The following is a 20,545-nucleotide window of genomic DNA, read 5'->3' as shown; positions in this document are numbered from 1 at the left end:
CACAGAATAACCTAATAACCAGTAACAATAAGTGTGTTAAGCTGCATCTGAGTCATTAATGACAAAAAAAACAAAAAAAAAAAACACATTGAAAATAAGATATAATGCTAGTCAAACCATATGATATGTGGTGTCCAGATATATATTTTTTAACCTAATGTTATAAACACACAAACTAATACAAACTTCATTAAAACCTGGAAGAATACTAAACTGAATGGCAAAATATATGCTGATGACACAATTCAAAATTTGAATCCAAAAAAACAGCCATCTTGTATTTTAATAGTGTGATTGTTCTACATGGTGGGGTGCTGCCTTGCTTCTAGCATAACAATAAACAAATGTAATTTATCATGCTTATGCTAAAGCTAATATTTTATGGTAGAATGATAAAAGTATATTATTGTATGTTAATTTTTTAAATAATGGAGCAAACAAATACAGTACAACCTCAATATACTACACCTCATTATACATTAAACTTTTTTAAAATCCAGTACCCTCAGGGACTGAGAGGTACCAGATTTTAGAGATATACCTGGTAGACGAGCAATTTTAGAGGAGCATATTTAAATAAACATTTGCACTAAATTTCCTTGGTATTGCATAACTTTCATCAGATAGATTTAGCTATATCACAACATGGAAAACTGATTTTGTATACTGCATCACAGTTCACATCGAATGACTTCTTTACAACTGCTTTGCCTGCATGCTGCCACTAGAGACTACCAACTAACTAATGAGAGGACCAGTTAGCTCTCATTAGATAGCAGTTAGACAAATGGCCAATTAATGTAACAAATGTAACAAATGGTGCAAGAAAGCAAGCTTATACAAGATCGGAAAGAAAAAAAAAAATTTCCCATTTCACCTATCCATGGGGGGGACTCACCATTGTTTTTTTGAGCGTGCGGCCACGCATCTGTGAGCTCCATTTTAATCAGTGTTATAAAGTGTTCCCAATTGGAATTTTCACCCGCTGACGATGTCAGATGACACTCCTTAGGACTCTGGACATTTAGGTGACTTTTTAGCTAAAAAATGACCAATATTAAAAAAAATAAGAATGTTTTTAAATTTTGTATGTAATGGCTGACCACTTATATATGATGTGCATAGGGACATTAGTGTCCCGAAAAGTAGTAAAGCCTTTTTTTCAGTGCTCACAGTGCAAAATGTAACTGTAAAGTAACACTAAGCTTCATACTATATATAGAAATAGAAGTTCTACAAAATGTGTTATTATTTAAGTCTCAGTTCTGTTAATTGCCTCCCCTACTCACCGCGATGTCAATCACTCGCATCGCTATAACAATAGCGACACCATATTGGCTGCCATCTTGGAATTGACCTCATCGCAACAGGAATTACGAGGTTATTTCATGCTGCCATGATCTTTTAAGAGCTGAATTAGATTTATATGTTTATCTCACTCGTCAATAAGTATCCACGAATTAACAAAGTTGTGTCTAATGTGCCCAAACATGTTATACTTCGATGTAATGCACCACATGGCGGAAACTCTGGCCAGATTCCGGAAAATTGAGTAATTCACGGAAATCGGTAGCTCGCGATCCAGGTAGTGGAAAGAAAAATTAAACATACTGATCTAAAGAGGGATCTCCCTATTAAACGAAACCACACTAGTTTCAATACCTGGGAACCGAAATGGATAGAATAATGCAGGAACAACTCCACCAGGAAAATGCCAGCAGACAGCCTGAACTGCTGCAACTGGACTCAGATAATGAACAAACTAACTCTAAACACTAGGAGGATTCTGGAGATGCAAAGCCGACGCCTATGGCAAAGAAGAAAAACAGAAAACAAATAGTCCCAAAATCGGACATGGAGACCAGGAGCCAGAGCAAACTGAAGGACCCTCGGGATGGCACTGGCTCCCAACAAACAGATAAATCTGAAGAAACCAAGCAGAGAGACCCCCCCCCCACACTGGACCCTGCCCTCCCAGAATGGCAGCCTATGGACCAAGCCTGTATTCTTCGAACAGCTCTGGAGGACCTGTTCAAAGAACAGAGCAAAGTGTCAGCAGGCCTCAGAGGCCAAATTGTCACCCTATGGAACAAGCTGGAGTCCATATTATTTAAAACATATCTGAAATCTGAAAAGGCCACAGCCAAGTTAGAGGCCTACATGGAAGGAGGAGCAAAAAACATGCAACAGCGTGCTCCCTCCCACGCAGACGTGCTGAGGACACTGCAAATGTACTGGCAACACAACAACAAATGCAGGCAAAGAGAGGACCACTACTAAAGACACCCAGCTTGTTCATTCTCAGGTCCAGGGAAGGGGTAGAAACAACCAGTTAAGAAATCAAATGCAAAGTAATGGAGACCATGAAAGACAATTTCAAAATGACCAGAATAAAATCTATAAGAAAGATTCGAAGCATGGGTATCGCCATCGAAATGGAATCACAGGAGATATTCGAGGGATAATGAATAACTCGAAAGTAGAGACCTTAGGCCTAACAGCCGAACCTCCCAAGAGAAGAGGGCCGATGGCCATCATTTTTGATCTGACCAAGGATATAAAACCTGAAACACTGGCAGAAGAAATCTAACTCAAGAACCTCAGACAGGCTTTATCTGATCAAGAACCAAGAAACCTTGTACATCCCAGATATATGACAAAATCCAGGAACACAAAGCACCTGTAACTGAGTGACCCAGCTGCCTGGCAGATACTGAGATCACAAGGTCACTCGCCGCGAATGGGACCTGAAAAGGAGAGTCCTCTCTCTATATTAAAAAACCACATTCATTCCTACGTTCATCTATGCGGCAGCAATTTGGTATCACAAAACTATGGCTGCAAACAAGAGGATACTAGATTCGACCCAACAGACAATCCTCCTCACAGTGACCCGAGCTTGCAACATGGTAAGCACAGAAGCTCTCCAAGTAATTGCTGGGACTTTACCCCTGGAACTGGAAATTGTCAGGCAGGGTCTACTGTATTACTACTCAAAAGACATTCCATGGATTCACTACCAAGCCGACAAATGGCAGGACAGTAGAAAAATTGACTGCAAAAACACCTTCAGCTGGAATGGCAAAAAAAAAATGGGGGGCATCAACCAAAAGTGAGGTCACTTAAAAATTTGTACCATATAAAGAAAAAATTTACCCAACATCACCAACCTGGTTTCAACTGGGACTGGTACTGACACCTACCTTCCTTCTAACAAGTCATGGCCCTTTCAACAGGAAACTCGCAGCAGTAGGAATTATTGACGATCCGCTGTGCACTTGCGGGCAGGTCAAGAGCTGGTTCCATGTCATGCATCAGTGCTAACGATATGAGAACCTGTGTGGAATGCTTATAACCAGATTGACCTTCATCCCGCAAAATCAGGAGCAATACCTCCTAGATTCCTACGAGGAATACAAGGCATTCACAAAATATGCTCAAAGCATTTTCTCAAGAAAAGCTGAGAATGCAGCACTGAACCACCAAAGAAATTTAGTGGAGCAGTGCCCTCGAAACAACTGAGAGAGTGTGACACCACAGATAAGGCACCTAGGACCTGACGAGACAACCTGCCCAGCAACTGTGCTGATGACAAAAGGGACGTCTACCAGATGCATGCAAATGATACAAGGATGGGATTCACTAGTCTCATGAAAGACTCCATCATTGGACACTACTCTCCTGGACCTGACACCACCAACAAAGACCATACTTGCAGCCTTGCTGCGGTAGCCACTTGGCAATCTGTACCCTGTCCTTGGGAGGTACCTTTCAAAGCATATCCCTGGCGAGGGGGAGCCAGAGATCTGACCCCCCCTCACCATTCCCCCTTCTCCCTCCCCACCAGAAGGAAAAGGGAGAATGGTGAGGGGAACACTGACCACTGCAGGGGTTACCTCACCTATCGACACCCTACTTCTACTTCTTCCCCCAGCATTCAGTCTCCCTCCCCCTCCTGTCAACTTACATCTCGTAGGTCCCACACGTCAAAATTAAAAGATCAAAATCAAATGCTCGACCTTTTGGCACTATTCACTTTTGGCATACAACCCTCACAGAGGTTTTTTTTTTTTTTTTTTAGGTCCTAGCCACTGAAATCTCGGTAAATTATTTGGCGGGATGTGCTAGAGTAAAATTTAAAACTGGTGTACCTGCTCAACCTCCCCAAGCTTAAGCGTAGGCAACGTTGGGCCCATCACGGGCCCAGCAGCTAATAGGCCAGAAGAACAACGGTACATGACATTACACACACCACAATATCCAAACACTTAAATCTCTGGCCTTTACAGCATACTGTATCACACGACAATGAAAACTACGTGGAGATGGGGGGAAATCCCTAGTGCCGCTTGACCCTAATCACACTTTACACTTTCACCTATCCATTCCCTCCAATAGTCTAGTTCTTTCATGAATTTATTTAAGCTATCAACTTCCATAACAACAGCTGGAAGTTCTTTCATCAATTAACCATCTGCTGGCTAAAGGCAAACTTCCATACATCTATTCTGAACAGTCCTTCCTCGATTTGAAATTGTGCCCCCTCATGTATGTAGTCTGAGAAAGAGGAAGAATCTCATTGGTACTGGGCTTGCTCAATCCATTCAAAGCCTTAAACACCTCAATCAGATCAACTCACAGGTGCCTAGACTCCGAATGCTGCAACCTGGTAACCCCGGGGCTGGTAACCGAAGGCACACCCAGGGTCCTGAGCTGGATATCATCATTCTTCTTTTTCTTGGTGATTCTCTCTCTCTCTCTCTCTCTCTCTCTCTCTCTCTCTCTCTCTCTCTCTCTCTCTCTCTCTCTCTGGGTAATTCAGAATAAATTTTTTTTGGCAGGTGCAGCATAAGACTCAGACTTCCTTGCACCATATGGCTAATAATAATAATAATAATTTGCAGTATTGAAGTCTTTCTTGGTAAGTGCACTCCTTCCTTCCACTCACCAACCTTATTTGCCCTTCTCTGTAGACATTCAGCAGTTCTACATCCTTCCTGAAATGAGGCCTACAGACCTGTATGCAGTACTCAAGATGTGGCCCGACCATTGCCTTATACAATGAGATAATCACCTCCTTATCCCTGCTAGTAAAATTTCTGTATATCATTGACAAAACCCCATCACCTGTTCTGGTAGCATGTTTGCACTGCTCAGAGAACTTCAATCTTACTGCACAATTACCCCCAGTTATTTTTCATTTTCCACTATTCTGAGTGTAGTACCACACAGTTGGTACGTTACTCTGGGGATACTGCTACCCATATGCAGTACTTTGTCAATGTTAAATTTCAATAGCCATTTCTCAGCCCATCTATCTAACTTTTCTAGATCCTGTTGCAGTAGCATACCATCATTACTGCCATTAACTACTCTGCCAACTAGGACATTAAGCCTGATATATCATCATTAATATCACTGATAAATATAGAAAACAAAGATGGGCCCAAAACTGAACCCTGGGAGACTCCACTAATAACATTAGTCCATGAAGAGCAGTGTCCACTGATTACCAGTCTCTGTCTTCTCCCACTCAACCATCCCTTTATCCATGGCAGCAACTTCCCCTTAATGCCACAGTGCTCCAAGTTGTACAGCAATCTTTTAAGTGCAACAATATCAAAGTTTTCCTGAAATATCAAAAATTTTGATATCATATAAAGTATATGATATCACAATTATTTTTTGCATCTAGTTCCTTTGTGACTACATCGTAGTAACCAATCAAACTGGTCAGACGAGATTTCACCTTAACAAACCCATGTTGTGGCTGAAGTATAATTGCAGTCTTGTCTAGATGATTCTGCATTACTTCTTTAACCAGTGATTCCATTATTTTGGAATGGTTCTATTTGAAAGTAGTGCAATACCAGGGCAACTTGTTGGAAAGGCCAGTGTGTTCTACTGTGAGAATTAAGATTGTTGTATTATCTATGCAATTTAAAACCAAATGCCTACAAAAACAGATTAAAGGACAGGATAGTGCTGCAGGCATCTTATAAAGAAAGAAATATCATCACTGTTTTTAAGGATTCTTAAAGACAAATGCAATCATTGATGTGAGTGCTGGATTGCTTTCTTAATATTTCTGGAGTGTAAAATATATATTTTAAAGGATTAGAGACTGTAAAGTGCTGGATTTTCAAGAGTTTACTGTATCGTGGTTTTGGATATAACACAGGATGATAACCCTCAAGATAAAAGGTGAATACAGTTCACAAAAAAATCAAATTTCACTAGCTACCGCACTGGTTTTCAAAGTTTGGGTCATGTCTCCAGGGGAGTGGTGATAGGGAACAAATATTCATGTTTGTGAATTCTATTATTCAAAGCAAAGAAGAATGAAAAATGTTACTAAACTAAGGAGGGTGACATGGACATGTGTTGTCTCTAATATAGGGTTTTACAGAGTTATGCATCAACACATCTCTAATGTGATAATGCATAACTCTGTAAAATGGTCAAAAAATGAGTACAGTGATTTATTTGTACAGTGTATAATCTTGTGTTGTTTGGTTGTTTCTGGCCGCTTTGCTACTAGGAAGGCTGCAGTATCCATCCACACCCGAACTATGCATATACTAGCCACAAGGAAACAGGTTAGATCTACACGTAATGACTCCCCACAAGTGCTGAAGTGAACATGGGGAATCAAGAAAATCCTGAAACATTGAGAAAAGTGAAGAGAATGTTCAAATCAGTGTTGCCAGTAAAATCCTGCCTCAAAATGAGGTCAGCCAGAGATTGAAATCACCATTTCACACTTCTCCCATACCAGAAAAGAAGAAACAGAAGAATTAAAAGAGGGAAGAAGACAAATAATCCCACAGAGAAAAAGAATTTTACAGTGACAGACTAGTAACAAGGACAGAGATCATCCAGAAGCATTTAATTTAGTAGTTTGAACAGATGATTCTGAAAGTGGTCAGAAGAAGGTAGTCTGTTGGTAAAAGAACCTGAATGCAATTTAGCATGTAAGGACCCATGACATTCATACAGCAATGATCACTCCAGGAAAGATAAAATCAGGAAAGCAGATTGCATGGTGGAAGCCAGATGAGCTTTACATCTAATAAAAACTCGTTTTGCAAAATCCTGAAGAGCCAAAAGAATATCTTGTTGAGATACTATTTTTATTTTCAGAAGATAAGTTAGGACATGCAGTAAGAAGAGTATGACAAAGGTCTACATACAATGGAGAAGAATATAGTACATGATGCCAGTCATCAGGAATGCTACAGGAACAATAATGCAATTTTTGAAATTAAGTAGAATAGATGTTTGTTTGTTTCTGAGGACTGAGCTAAGGAAGGTACCATTACACAGAGTTCAGAAACCATTGAGTCTCTATACTCTCTTCTTCAGTTTAATTATTATTATTTTTTTTTTTTTTTGAAACAAACAAAGAAATCTTCACAGCATGGCAATAACACCCACTATGGCCTGCAGCTTTACACTGAATGGGGAAAAAAAAGAAAGAATTACCAAAGATGATTGGATATTATGATGTGGTCACAAAGGAAGTGAGGGCAAAAAATAATTTTGATATCATATACTTGGATTTCAGGAAAGCTTTTGATACTGTTGTACATGGAAGACTGCTGTACAAACTGGAGTAGTATGGCATTAAGGGCAAGTTACTGCAATGGATAAAGGGATGGTTGAGTGGGAGATGGCAGAAAGTGGTAATAAATAGACACTGCTCTACGTGAACTAATGTTATTAGTGGAATACCCCAGGGTTCGGTGCTGGGCTCATTGTCGTTTTGGGTATTTATTGGTGATATTAATGAAGGTATATCAGGCTTAATGTCCAAGTTTGCAAATGATACAAAGGTTGGCAGGGTTGTTAATGACAGTAAAGACAGTATGCTACTGCAACAGAATCTAGAAAAGTTAGGCAGATGGGCTGAGAATTGGCAACTGAAGTCTAACATTGACAAATGCAAAGTTTGTTTGTTTGTTATTTGGTTTTTAGGAGCATTAAACTGGAGCAATATAGCAACTAATGCTATATTGCTCCAGTTATTCCCTGACCTTTCCGCATCTGGTGGTCACGGGCTCGAACCTCGGTTTAATCAAGAAGCGTGTGCTACGCACTGCTGCTCCTGCCCAACTGGCTACAGAGGTGCCCACAAATGCAAAGTACTCCATATGGGTAGCAGTAACCCAAGAGAAATGTACCAACTATGTGGTACTACACTCAGGGAGGTGGAGAATGAAAAAGAGCTGGGGGTAATTGTGCAGTCAGATAAGAAGTTCTTTGAGCAGTGCAGATGGGCTGCCAGAGCAGGTCGCGGAGTTTTGTGAATGATATATAGGAATTTTGCTAGCAGAGACAAGGAGGTGATTATCCCTTTGTATAAGGAAATAGTGAGGCCACACCTTGAGTACTGTATACAGGTCTGGAGGCCTCATTTTAGGAAGGATGTAGAGTTGCTATCGCGAGTACAGAGAAGGGCAACAAGACTGCAGAGATGAACAAAGGGGTGGGTGCTCTTACTAAGAGAGGCTTAAGTTCTGCAAGTTGCAGCATCTCGAGACTAGGCACCTGTGAGGTGATCTGATTGAGGTATATAAGATTTTGAATGGTTTGAGCAGGCTCAATGCTGACGGGATACTTCCGCTTACTCAGATTAAGAACCCAAGGGGGCATAGATTCAAATTGAGGAAAGACAGTTGTAGAATAGATGTGTGGAAGTCTTTAGCCTTCGGGCAGTTGATTGCTGGAACAGACTTCCATCTGTTGTTGTGGAAGTAGATAGCTTAAATAAATTTAAGGCTGAACTAGACAAACATTTCGAGTGACCGGATGGGTGAAATGGGAAGGGTTTTTTTTTTTTTTTTTGGCTGATGCTGTATAAGCTTACTTCCTTGCATCATATGCCTCAACTAATGCTAATTTCTCCTCTATTCCATCATTTCAACTAGAGATTCAATAAAAAATTATATCAATGACCTACTAATTTCACATGGAAAACATGCAACGTGAACATTACCTCTGAGGGGAAAACCAGCTAACATATTTTGGTAAACAACAGCAGGGAACATCCTTTTCTAGACTATGAAATTACATTTATAATGTAATTTCATAGTCTAATAGCTCAAAACATGCATGAACAACTCACATGTTGCTAGAGTTTGTTAGTGGCAGTAGTTAGTAAAAACCTGCCGTAATCAAACTGTACTGTGAAGTTCACTTGTTTTGTTTATAATCCAAAGGGCTACTTCCTTATATAAATAAATAAATAAATACTGAATGTAACACTGACAGTAACAAAACTACTATAGCTAGTAACAAATGAAGGTGCATTATGTCTGTCATGGCAAGAAGCCAGGGACTTCCTGCCATGGAAGTCCTGTCGAATATCTCTATACAGATATATACATATTTGACAGGATTTAATGTATATACATTTGATATCATATACATATTTGACATGATTTAATGTATATACATTTGATATATACATATTTGACAGGATTTAATGTATATACATTTGATATCATATACATATTTGACAGGATTTAATGTATATACATTTGATATCATATACATATTTGACATGATTTCATATATATATATTTGCAAACACACAAAAGCATTCTAAAAAAATTGCAAAACATTAAAAAAAAAAAAAAATATATACACACACACACACACACACTGATCACTGAATTATGACCACTGAGGGCAAAAGGAGGACCTAATACTTTGTAGGCCCTCCTTTTGCCCTCAGTAACAGTACAGCAGCTATCTGACGTGGCATTGATTCAAAAAGATGTCGGAAACGTTCGGGAGATAGGGCCAACTAGGCTGTGTGTAATGCAGTCAGCAATGCAGGTATGGAGGTGATTGGTGTATCCAGATGCCTGATATGCCTTCCCATAGTGTCCCACAAGTGCTCTATTGGATTGATATCGAGGGAATTTGGAGGCCAATCAATATGCTGGAAGTCAGAACTATGTTACTCAAACCATTCCTGCACAACAAGTGTCCAATGGCTCAGCACATTGTCATCTTGAAGACACCATCACTATTCGGGAAAAAGTGTAACATAGCGGGGTGTACACAGTCAGCAAGCAGTTGATGATAGCGGAGACCACTGATATGTTGTTCCACATGCACCAGGGATCCAAGTTCCTGCCAGTGAAACGTGCCCCACACCATACAACCACCACCACAGGCCTGCACTTTTGATACCGTGCATGACAGATCAAGAGTCTCATGTTGTTGACGCCAAACAAAATAATGTGACTCATCCGACCAGCACACTTTCTTCCAGTCTTCTAACATCCAACTTGCATGCTTTTGCACCAGGCAAGTATTTTACGCCGATGAACCTTGGTTAGGAGAGGATGCCGTAGGGGTCGTCTGCTCGTATAGCCCATACGTGTGACACATGATCATGTCATATATTGTTCCGGATTGGCCCATGTTGTATTGGGTAGTCAACTCTTCAACAGTGCTGCACCTGTTCGCCTGTCCGAGTCGTCTGATCCAGCGCTCACCTCTAACATCAACCTTTTGCTGACCTTTGTAGTTTTGCCGTCAGGTCATTGTTTGACCATTTTGATGCCAGCCCTGGTACACTTTAACAATGGTGGCTCTCGAACACCCCACGAGTTCAGCCATTTGGGAAATTGAGGCACCACCTCATCGAGCTCCCACAATCTGTCCTTTATCAAAGTTTGATAAATCCTTCCTTTTACCCATCACACTAGGAATTTTACTACCTGCTGAGCCACTGACACCTTATCTATGATACGTAGTTCAGCTAACTGCGCACTCTCGTACCTCACGTGGTCAATAGGTTGCATTCAGTTCTCATAGGGGTGGTCATAATTCAGTGACTCAGTGTATATATATGAAAAAAAAGTCAGACGGCCTGATTCTAACATAACCCAGGCATTGCTTTCTGTAGAAAATGATTTTCAAGATGTATGCTTTTGCTTATGGGAAAGATTTTCAGGAATGTATTAAATGTGTAATGAGGGATACCTATTAAGGAGGATGAAAGTGAAGTGAAGTGTTCCCCCCCTTTCCTATTAAGGAAATGGGGAAAAGCATATACCAGTTATGTTTCGAAAAATAAATGCATTAACACTGATACATTTTATTCTTAAATAAGAGCAGTATTGCTATTTAATATTTTTTTTATGTACAGAATTATTTTTTTAAAACTACAGTAATGTTGCATTGGCTATCTAAAACATCACAGTCCACCAGAGTTAAAAATAATAAAATTTTAAATGCATGTACAGGAGGAAAGAAATTTATTTAAATAAATATACTTATTCATATCTTTAAGTCATTATATATTCATGTAAAATTTAAAAAAAAATAAAATAAAAAAGGGCAGATTTTATTTTCAGTTATAATATAGGTGCTAGAGATGTCCCCAAATACACACTTGATACTGAAGTTGCAATGTATTTTGTCGTTGGGAGACAGAATACTAATAAAAGATCTTCATATATATTTTCACATATCTCAAGCTTTTTAAAATTATAATAAACTTGAAAGCTTACCTCTGTTTTACCACTCTGCACATCAATGATATTTTTTTCATAATCTACCACTTGATCTAAAGTCTGGGGTATAAATATTTTTTTGAAAACCTAAATAAAGAAAATTAAAATTTTAAATAATTAAAAAATTCATAATATATTCATAATACATTGATTATATTACACATTCAACAATCAGTGATGAGAATTTCTTTTAAACTTTTCAATAATATATACACTGTTATTAAGGAACATTTTTATGGCTATGAAGTGTAAGTTAAGAATTATGCTGAATTATTTAACCACGCTAGATGCAGTACAATGATTTGCCTGTTTTTTTTTTTTGCCTGTTTGCAAGTTTTGCTATATCTACCTATACACTCAATAACCACTAAAACATGTCCACCTCTCTCACTCCACAATGATTGGGACTGTACCAGTCCAACATTATAATTAATTATATCAAGCACAGTTTTTGTTGTTGTAGGGTTTTAAACACATCAGCAACTTAGACCATATTGCACTGTATATATTATTATATCTATAAATACAATAATATTATATCTAATATTATATCACTGTATTATATCTGTAAATTGCATGTGTTCTGTGGTCAATTTAGAGTTTCTGGGAGAAAAACCTCATGCAACCCTTGTCTGAGACCAACTTATTAAGACATGTTGTGAAACAAAGCCCATAAAAATTCCTCACACCATAAACAGGATTCATACACAGGCCTTTTCCACCTGGTGTGGGGAGAACAGTGTTTATATACATTGTGCTACCCATGAGGGTAATCAAGCATAAGAAAACACAAATATCAGAGTTTGAACAATGGATGATTGCCATTGCTTGGGAAGCAAGGTCAGTCAAAAATACTGACCAAGCTGAGGCAGCCTGAAGTGTTAAAAACTTAAAGGTACATTCCCAAATATCTATCCGAATCTATATATATATATATATATATATATTCATTACATAATATTATTAGCTATACTAACATATGTGGTAGAGTCACATATACAGGAACCCCCAACTTACGCAATACTCGACTTATAGAAATTCGACTTTACGTAAGTTTTTGCTGGCCGGTGCAAACTTAAAAAATTGTGGAAACGTATTTTGCATCTGGTAGGAATAAATGGGGGTATCCTAAAAATATCATAATGTGAACCCAATAATACATTGCTTTTTTTTTTTTTGTAATTTGTTCCAAGTCCTTGGAAGTTGAAAATTTCACTATATTATTGTTATTAATTATTATTAAATCAGTTTATTGACCTAATAAATATGGTCTGTATCCCTTACATGGCCATTCAGCCAGGAGGGCAATCTGTAATACATTTAATTATTTACATTATATATACAGCAAGGCCTCGCATAACGCGAGTTCGATTAACGCGATATTTAATTAACGCTATTTGAAAAATGATACTACTTTTCACTTTACACGATTCAAATTTCCAGTTAACGCGATCTTTTTTTTTTTTTTTTATGCCATAGTTGAAAAAGATTCGAATCGCGCGTTAAGCTTACCGCGAGTCGTACGGTCAATAAACAAACGTTTCCCTGCTGCCCGCCTCGGTGTGTTCCATCAACCATCGGAAGAAGACGTGTTTGTCTCCTGCTAATAAAGTCAATGCACACTTGCTTTTAAAAATTCAAATTTTTAAATGAGCCAGATGAAAATGTTACCGCGAAGGAGATAACGGTAAAATAATTCGATGAAATCTTTCGCAGAGAACATCAAACCTCAAACAAAAGGTTTGATGTTCTCTGCGATATTTATTTCGCCAGGGCACAGAGAAGATTGTTGTCGGCTATTGGAAATTGATTGATGAAAAGAGAAAGTCAACACTGTTCAAATACTTCCGCAACAGTAATTTCTTCATTGTGTAGTTTATGTCAGAGGTTCCCAAAGTTTCTCGGTTCACGGCGCCTTTAATGTTTAGTAATTTTTCAAGGCGCACCCAGACCAAAAGAAATACCTAACAGTTTCGTTTAGTAGTTAGGTCCAAACAACTGAATAAGAAATGCTGAAACTGTGAACTACCTCGAGCTAGTAGTTCGCGCGGCGTCCGACCGATCGCTGTGTCGGTCGAGTATCGCTGTGTTTCCCTCGAAAATTTAAAATATTCCGCTGCGCACAGTTTAAGAACCACTGTTTTATGCAATAAACATTTAATTCCATAATTATTTTCATTATCTTTTACATTATATACAGTTAAAAAGTTATTTAAAAGGTATTTTTAAAATTCTTTATGGACATTCCAAAAGGTCAAGGACCAATTATAATTTTTCCTATTGGTTATGATATTCGATTAACGCGTTTCCGTTTTGCGCGATGCGCTCGCGGGACGAATTAATCGCATTAATCGAGGCCCGCCTGTAAACACTTTATACATATAAACATTATATATAAACATACTCAAGTATATACATACTTGAATATAAACAAACAAGTTTATATTCAATATGAAAAATATAAATCAGTTTTTACAATCAGTGGATGTAAAATTACATAAATAACAGCCATAAATATGAAATATTTATAAATTTCAGTAGCCGATTTAACAGTAAATAAATTTAGGTACAGCTTTCCAGTGGGAGTAATGTCAGAGCTCCATCCATATGAAAATTTCCTGTAGTTTCTCTTTTCTGTTATTAAGCTGTATTACTAAAGGTGATATTTATAATGTAAATTGCACTACCCTTTCATCGTTATTATATGTTCCGTTATAAGAATTAATTTTGAACACCTTTGTGATATTTTTCTAAAGCATGTTTCTGGAGGTCAAGACCATAAAACAATAAAAACAATTTGCACTTTCTGGTTTATTGGGCTTTTCTGTTAGTGCATGTAATTATAAACAGGTAGTAAACTCAATCTTATTGTATTTGCGATAATCCCAATAACTGGAATTCTGTGGGTTTATTACGGTGAAATGTGTTCCCTTTCACTGAAATCTTCAATCATATAAAAAACAAATTTTCAGAAATTTCTCTTCATTCCTATTTATGCATTACAATGATGAAGGGAAAGCGACCAACGAAAAGTGCAAGTGGTGGTAGTGCCAAGAAACAAAACAAAATTGATTTAGAAATGAAGTTGAAAATGATTTAAGAAGTACGAAGCAGGATAAAGTTTGTCATCTACTGCAAGGGAATTGGGTCTCGCTGCTTCAACAGTGAATACTATTTTATAGGACAGTGCGCATATAAAAGAACATATCAAAGGATCAATGCACTCAAGATCAACAGTGATCACAAAACAGCATTCAAGTGCTATATCAAAGATGCAACAGCTGTTAATAATATGGATGGAAAATCAGATTCAGAAGCAAGTGCCCCGAAGTCTAATGACCATTCAAGCAAAAGCAACAAGTATTTATAAAGATATTAAGGATAAGTACAGCTAACCCCAACCAAAGTTTGTGGCAAGCAATGGATGGTTTAATAGAGTCAAGCATCGCGTTGGTTTTGACAACATTAAAGTATGAGGTGAAGTCGCCAGTGCCGATTCTGCAGCTGCAGAGAAATTGAGATGTATTGGAATAAAATTATTGATGAAGGTGGCTATTCAATGCAGCAAATTTTTAACGTTGACGAGACTGCTCTGTATTGGAAAAAAAATTCTGGATCAAACATACATTGCCAAGAGGAAAATACAATGCCAGGTTTTGAGGTGTCAAAAGATGGGCCATGCAGCGGCCATGCTTGGAGCTAATGCAACGGGAGATTACAGATTAAAACCACTGCTTATGTGAATTTCTGGAAATCCTTGAGCATTTAAGGGCATCAATAAAGCTACTCTACCTGTACATTTCCGACCGAACCAGAGAGCATGGATAACAATATCTCTGTTTGAGGACGGGTTTAATTGCTGCTTCATTCCCGAGGCTGAAAAATATTGTAAAGACAACAACGTTCCTTTCAAGATTTTGCTTCTATTAGATAATGTTCCTGGACATCCTATGCATCTAGATGATTTCAATTTGAAAGTGAGAGTCATATTTCTACCGCCAAACACGACTTCACTCATCCAACCTATGGATCAGGGTGTTATTTCGAATTTAAAAGCATACTATTTACGCAGAACATTTTCTCAGGCATTGTCTGCAGTAGACGATAAGAAAAATTTTACGTTAAGAGACTTTTGGAAATCTTACAATATATACCACGCCATCTTAAATGTTATTAAGGCCTAGGTAGAAATTACTAAAAGTTGTTTAAATGGCACATGGAAGAAAATATGCCCACGGCATGTAAAAGGCTTCAAAGGATTTGAAAAAAAAAAATGAATCATATGAAGAGGTTACAGATAAGATTGTAAAGATTGCTGAGCTATTTCAGTTGGAGGTTGATGCCAAAGATGTGGAGAAGTTAATAGAAGAAGAGAAGGGATTATCTAATGAAGAACTTATTGACTTGCAGGCAGCAATAGTGAAAGAAGAAAATACTGACAAAGCAAATGGGGAGTTGAGATGCTTCATCACCAGAGAGATGGTAATGGTATTTCTTGAAATTGCATTGGCAATGGCGAGGTGTGAGAAGATGGATCCCGACAGCAAAAGATTCTTAAAAGTTAACAGAGGGGTGAATGATATGCTTGCTTGCTACAAAGAAATCTATGATGAAAAGAAAAAAGCCACCATCCAGTCATCCATTAACATGTTCTTTCGTAAGGTTGAGTGGCTGACCCCTTCTAAATCTTCACAGCCCCTAACCTCTGCAGAAGCATATTTATCAGTTGAAGATGTAAATTCTGGCAATGATGCTCGAGAGGTAAAACTTACTGATGTTATGCCTGTCTCCTCTCTCTTTTTTTTTTTTATAGTTTATAATTTTGAAAATTTTTTAAATTACACGCTTTTGAAATTTTTACTGCACGAGATAAAAAATTGAATAAATACAATAAATATAATTCTATTTACATGTTCATCGAACATTTCTTTTTTGATTCAATCAACTCAGCGAGCACAGTTGCAAGTGCTGTACAAGCATGGGGGAAATTCCTCCTTACATAGAGCTCCACAGAACACAACCCTTACATAAGTCGGGGAGTTCCTGTATACAGTCTCTCTTAACATACTCTCCTTGAGCAGTAATGCACTCTTGCCACCACTAGTATAATCGCTGGTATCAGTTGTGGAACTGTTACATAAAAACAAAAAAAAAATATATGGTCAGAGGTCAAGCAAGTAAGGGGGACATGATAATATAGCAGTATTTTTTTTTTAGTGAGCTCTTGTTGCACATGAAACAAGTACTGTGCAAAGTGTATTGTTGTGTAACAACTTCTAATCTTTTGCTGCCCACTGTTCTGGCCATTTTTATCAAATTGCCTCTCACACACAGTGTAACACTGGTATGCAGCTTTCCTAATTCACAGTGGCACCCTTGAAGAATTAATTCATAGTACACAATACCACAATGATCTAAACACATTTCTAACATAATTTTCCTTTTTGTCCGATGTTGCCAAAATGTTTTTGTTTGCAGTGAATGAGGTGATTACCAAGTTAATGATTCACACTTTGTTTGAGGATCATATATATTATATTTGTATTAACAACCTCCAAACATACATTCACAATCATAAAAGTATTAAGCCTACAGAAACCTATGTTTGCATGCTGAAAACACCAGAATAACTCATAGGGGAACCCTATCCCCTCTGCCTAATATCAGCTAACTACAGCTTTGATTGAAGAGGACTTTAGAAATTCCTTCTTTTGTTGATGAGAATTCGACCCAAATGGCTGCAGACTAAGCTACTACGGAGGATTTTCAGGTCACAGAAAAAACAAAAAGTTCATCTTCCCAAGAATGATGGACTCTAGACAAAACAATGGATCATTAGGAGATTACCACAAACTGAATCCACTAATTGCATTCATTACTGGAAAGCACTGGAAGCGCCACATGCTTGGCAATCTAATGCATGTTCAAACAATAAATTTAAACTGTAGGATAGCTTCCATGTGAAATATTTAAAGCTCTGCAAGTTTATCAACAATCATACAGTAATTCTGATGCACAATGAACTAAAGGGGCTTCCAGAATAGTCACTTTCTCTTCCCTCATTGAATCTATGATATCATTTAAACAGAGTAGTATGAGACAAAAATTCTTTCCATTAAACCTCATACATAATTTCCAAAGAAATGATGCAGAAGCAGGTTTACAAAATATGCAGAAGAATTTTACAGAAGCAGATTTCCATTCACAAAATTTGATGTTTGTGAAATGTTCCAAATCTTACATTTTTCACAGTTGGAAATCATGATAAAATAAACATGTTTCATTGCTGTGTGCTTGTTGTTGTTGTTTTAGGGATTTGTTAGGTGCATCGGCAACTATGGCCATAGTGTGCCAATTGCTGCATGCATTTGAAATGTATACAGAAATGACACATACTGAACAAACTTCTACTCACATGCATATGAAGGATGAAACTTGCAATATAACAACAGCAAATTATGCTACATTTATTGAATGCAGCACTGTGTGGCTAGTCCAGGACCTTTTGTATACTGCGTATCAGCACAAAAAAAAACTTATTTGCAGTCGATAATTTAGTAATTTGGTTAATTATCAATATTTATAGCATAATGTAATTTATGGCCTAACTTTTTGCAGTCCAGGATTATTTTCACTGTCTTTCCTGTGCAGTCCAGCTCAAACAGTGCAGTCCTACTAATCAAACAAATGATTAGTAGAAAATAGGTAATTTTTTTATGTTCAAAAATTACTTATTTTCTGGTTTACACGAGTTAAAACATAAATGAATTTTTTGTTTGTCCTTTTGTGGGTGGGAAAAGGTGCAGCTTCCAAAATATCTGCAGAAATCTCTTCCTGCTAAAGACATTCTTGAAAAATTTAATTCTGTCCGTCTGTTCTTCAGACCAATATTTCTTTATACTAATTTTTTTTTTTTTAATTTAGTCCCATGTTGACTCCAAAAATCTCCTTCAGTTCATTTAGTGAAACCTAAACCCAGTCACACCATATGGAACAGTCAGAAACTAACTTATTTATAATAGTTTCCTTTTTTTCCTCCTCAATTTCACCATTAGAAAGGCCCTTTACTTTATCTTGATGGCATGTCTAAATACTTAAATCTAACTATAAGTTACTTTTTGGGTTCTACATTGGAAAAAAAAAAGCCACCTACCATTAACAATTGAATATAAACTTCCACTCAGTTTTTTCGATTGTTTATATGAAGAATAAATGGATAGCAGTACAGCACACAAACAGATTTTATAATCAGAAACACCAACAGTCAAGCCAAGTCCCTTTTTTATCTGTTCTACTCAAGTAGGGCAGGAATAAAAAAAACAAAAAAAAAAAACAGTGCCTGCTGTTAACTATTGAACATAAATATCAATTTCATTTTTCAGACTGTTTACATAACGTATAAATAAATGGCAGTACACCAGGAAAACAAATTTCATAACCGGAAATGCCGATGGTTGCGCCAGTTGAGACATTTGGACTTCAAGACAACAAAAAAAAAATAAAATAAAATTGTTTATATGAAATATAAATAATAGATAAACAATAATTGCACCAGTACAGCTGAAAAACAAATTCTGTAATTGGAAATGCTGATGGGCAGGCTGGACGTGACATTGGACTGAAGTGGAATTTTACACTGCAGCATACAGCATGACATTGGATGGACCAAAAAAAGGTTAAGACCTCTTCTGACTGCAAAAATTTCCTATTGCATACTAAGTAGTGCACTAAGGCGAAGCAAAACAAATTTGTAAAGCAGCATCATTATTATAACATCTCATATTGTGAAATTCTTCATAACAAGATGCATTCTGTAATATGTTATGTAATAAAATGAAATATATTATAATAAAATTTACTTCACATTTTGGCAGTTTTATGACAAAAAGCAATTCAATTGCAATGAATTGTGATTCCTAGTATGGACTGCAAAGAAAACTACTATAATTAGACACCCTTGTTCTAGAACAGTTCTACTGTTCTATCTGTTCTAGAAAGGTGCTGGTTACTAGAGCATTCTGGTTATTCTGAGTGCTCCGGATATCAAAAACGGTTATTTGGATAACATTTACTGTATATTTCTGTTGAAGAGGCAGACAAAAAGTTAAAATTTGTAGATGACAGTTATTATTACCTCTTCATCAATTTTCTCCTGTTCGCTCCATTCCTTCTTTGATCGATTTGCAGCTATTTCCTGAGCTTTACTTAAATATTCATCCCTATTTCTGTCTGTAATTGTGGGGTCTGTAATAAAATCAAATAGCTCCCTAACGGTCATCACTGCAACACCCTTTTTATGAAAAAATTCTGGGGAAAAAAAAAAAAAAAAAGAATGGATTAATCAAAATAGTGGTATAATATTAATTTTCATAAGTTAATAAAAGCAATATAAGTGAATTAAATTTATTTTGATATAAGGTTATGTCAAAATAAATTTAAATTCTTACAAGCATAACTACATACAATACAATGATAATGCACTATACTATAATATAAATAAAGATGAATTTAAGATTTTGCCTGGATAAAATGAAATAAGCATAAAAAGTGAAGCAAAATTTATAAACCTAGTATTACAAATTGGAATATATTTTTGGAATTAGCAATGCAAAGAGATGCTGTTTATAGGATACTTACAAATAAAAATGTTATTAAATGTCCACTTCCACCACCAGCTGCAATACAAAAAGCACTTTACATCACTTAATGTTACTTTCCTCAAAATGTCTTGATTTAATGTTTTATATATATTTCCTGTATGTTGTCTTTCATGTGCTGTAGCACTCATGATTTGTTCAGATAAACTTCCTTCAAACACTTCCACAGAAAGTACTAAACAGACATTGAAGGAGGACTTTCTGGTCAGTTTGTGCCTCTATAATGGAAGGAAGCTTTGCTCAGAAATAGCTCTTACAATATCTGTATCACAAGTCTTGCAATACAGCAGAGGGTTCCATTTGTCTGTAGTCTTTTCTTATTCATAGTTAGATTTGGGAAGTTCTCAATTTTGG

General features: G+C 37.0%; 1 protein-coding gene across 1 annotated transcript in view; it reads right to left on the bottom strand.

Annotated features, from left to right (window-relative positions):
• Positions 1-20,545, bottom strand: part of RIOK1 (RIO kinase 1) — a 133,774-nt gene that overhangs the window by 29,286 nt on the left and 83,943 nt on the right. The window contains exons 12-13 of the mRNA XM_090389101.1: positions 19,669-19,841; positions 11,532-11,621 (exon numbers count right to left, since the gene is read on the bottom strand). Coding sequence (XP_090245227.1) covers positions 11,532-11,621; positions 19,669-19,841 — 263 coding nt within the window. The remainder of the gene's footprint in view (positions 1-11,531; positions 11,622-19,668; positions 19,842-20,545) is intronic.

The sequence above is a fragment of the Mastigoproctus giganteus genome, chromosome 14 (assembly GCF_048544385.1).
Source record: "Mastigoproctus giganteus isolate SK-2022 chromosome 14, ASM4854438v1, whole genome shotgun sequence".
NCBI lineage: Eukaryota > Metazoa > Arthropoda > Arachnida > Uropygi > Thelyphonidae > Mastigoproctus > Mastigoproctus giganteus.
Note: the sequence above shows the minus strand (reverse complement) of the source record. Positions and strands in the feature narration are given on the sequence as shown.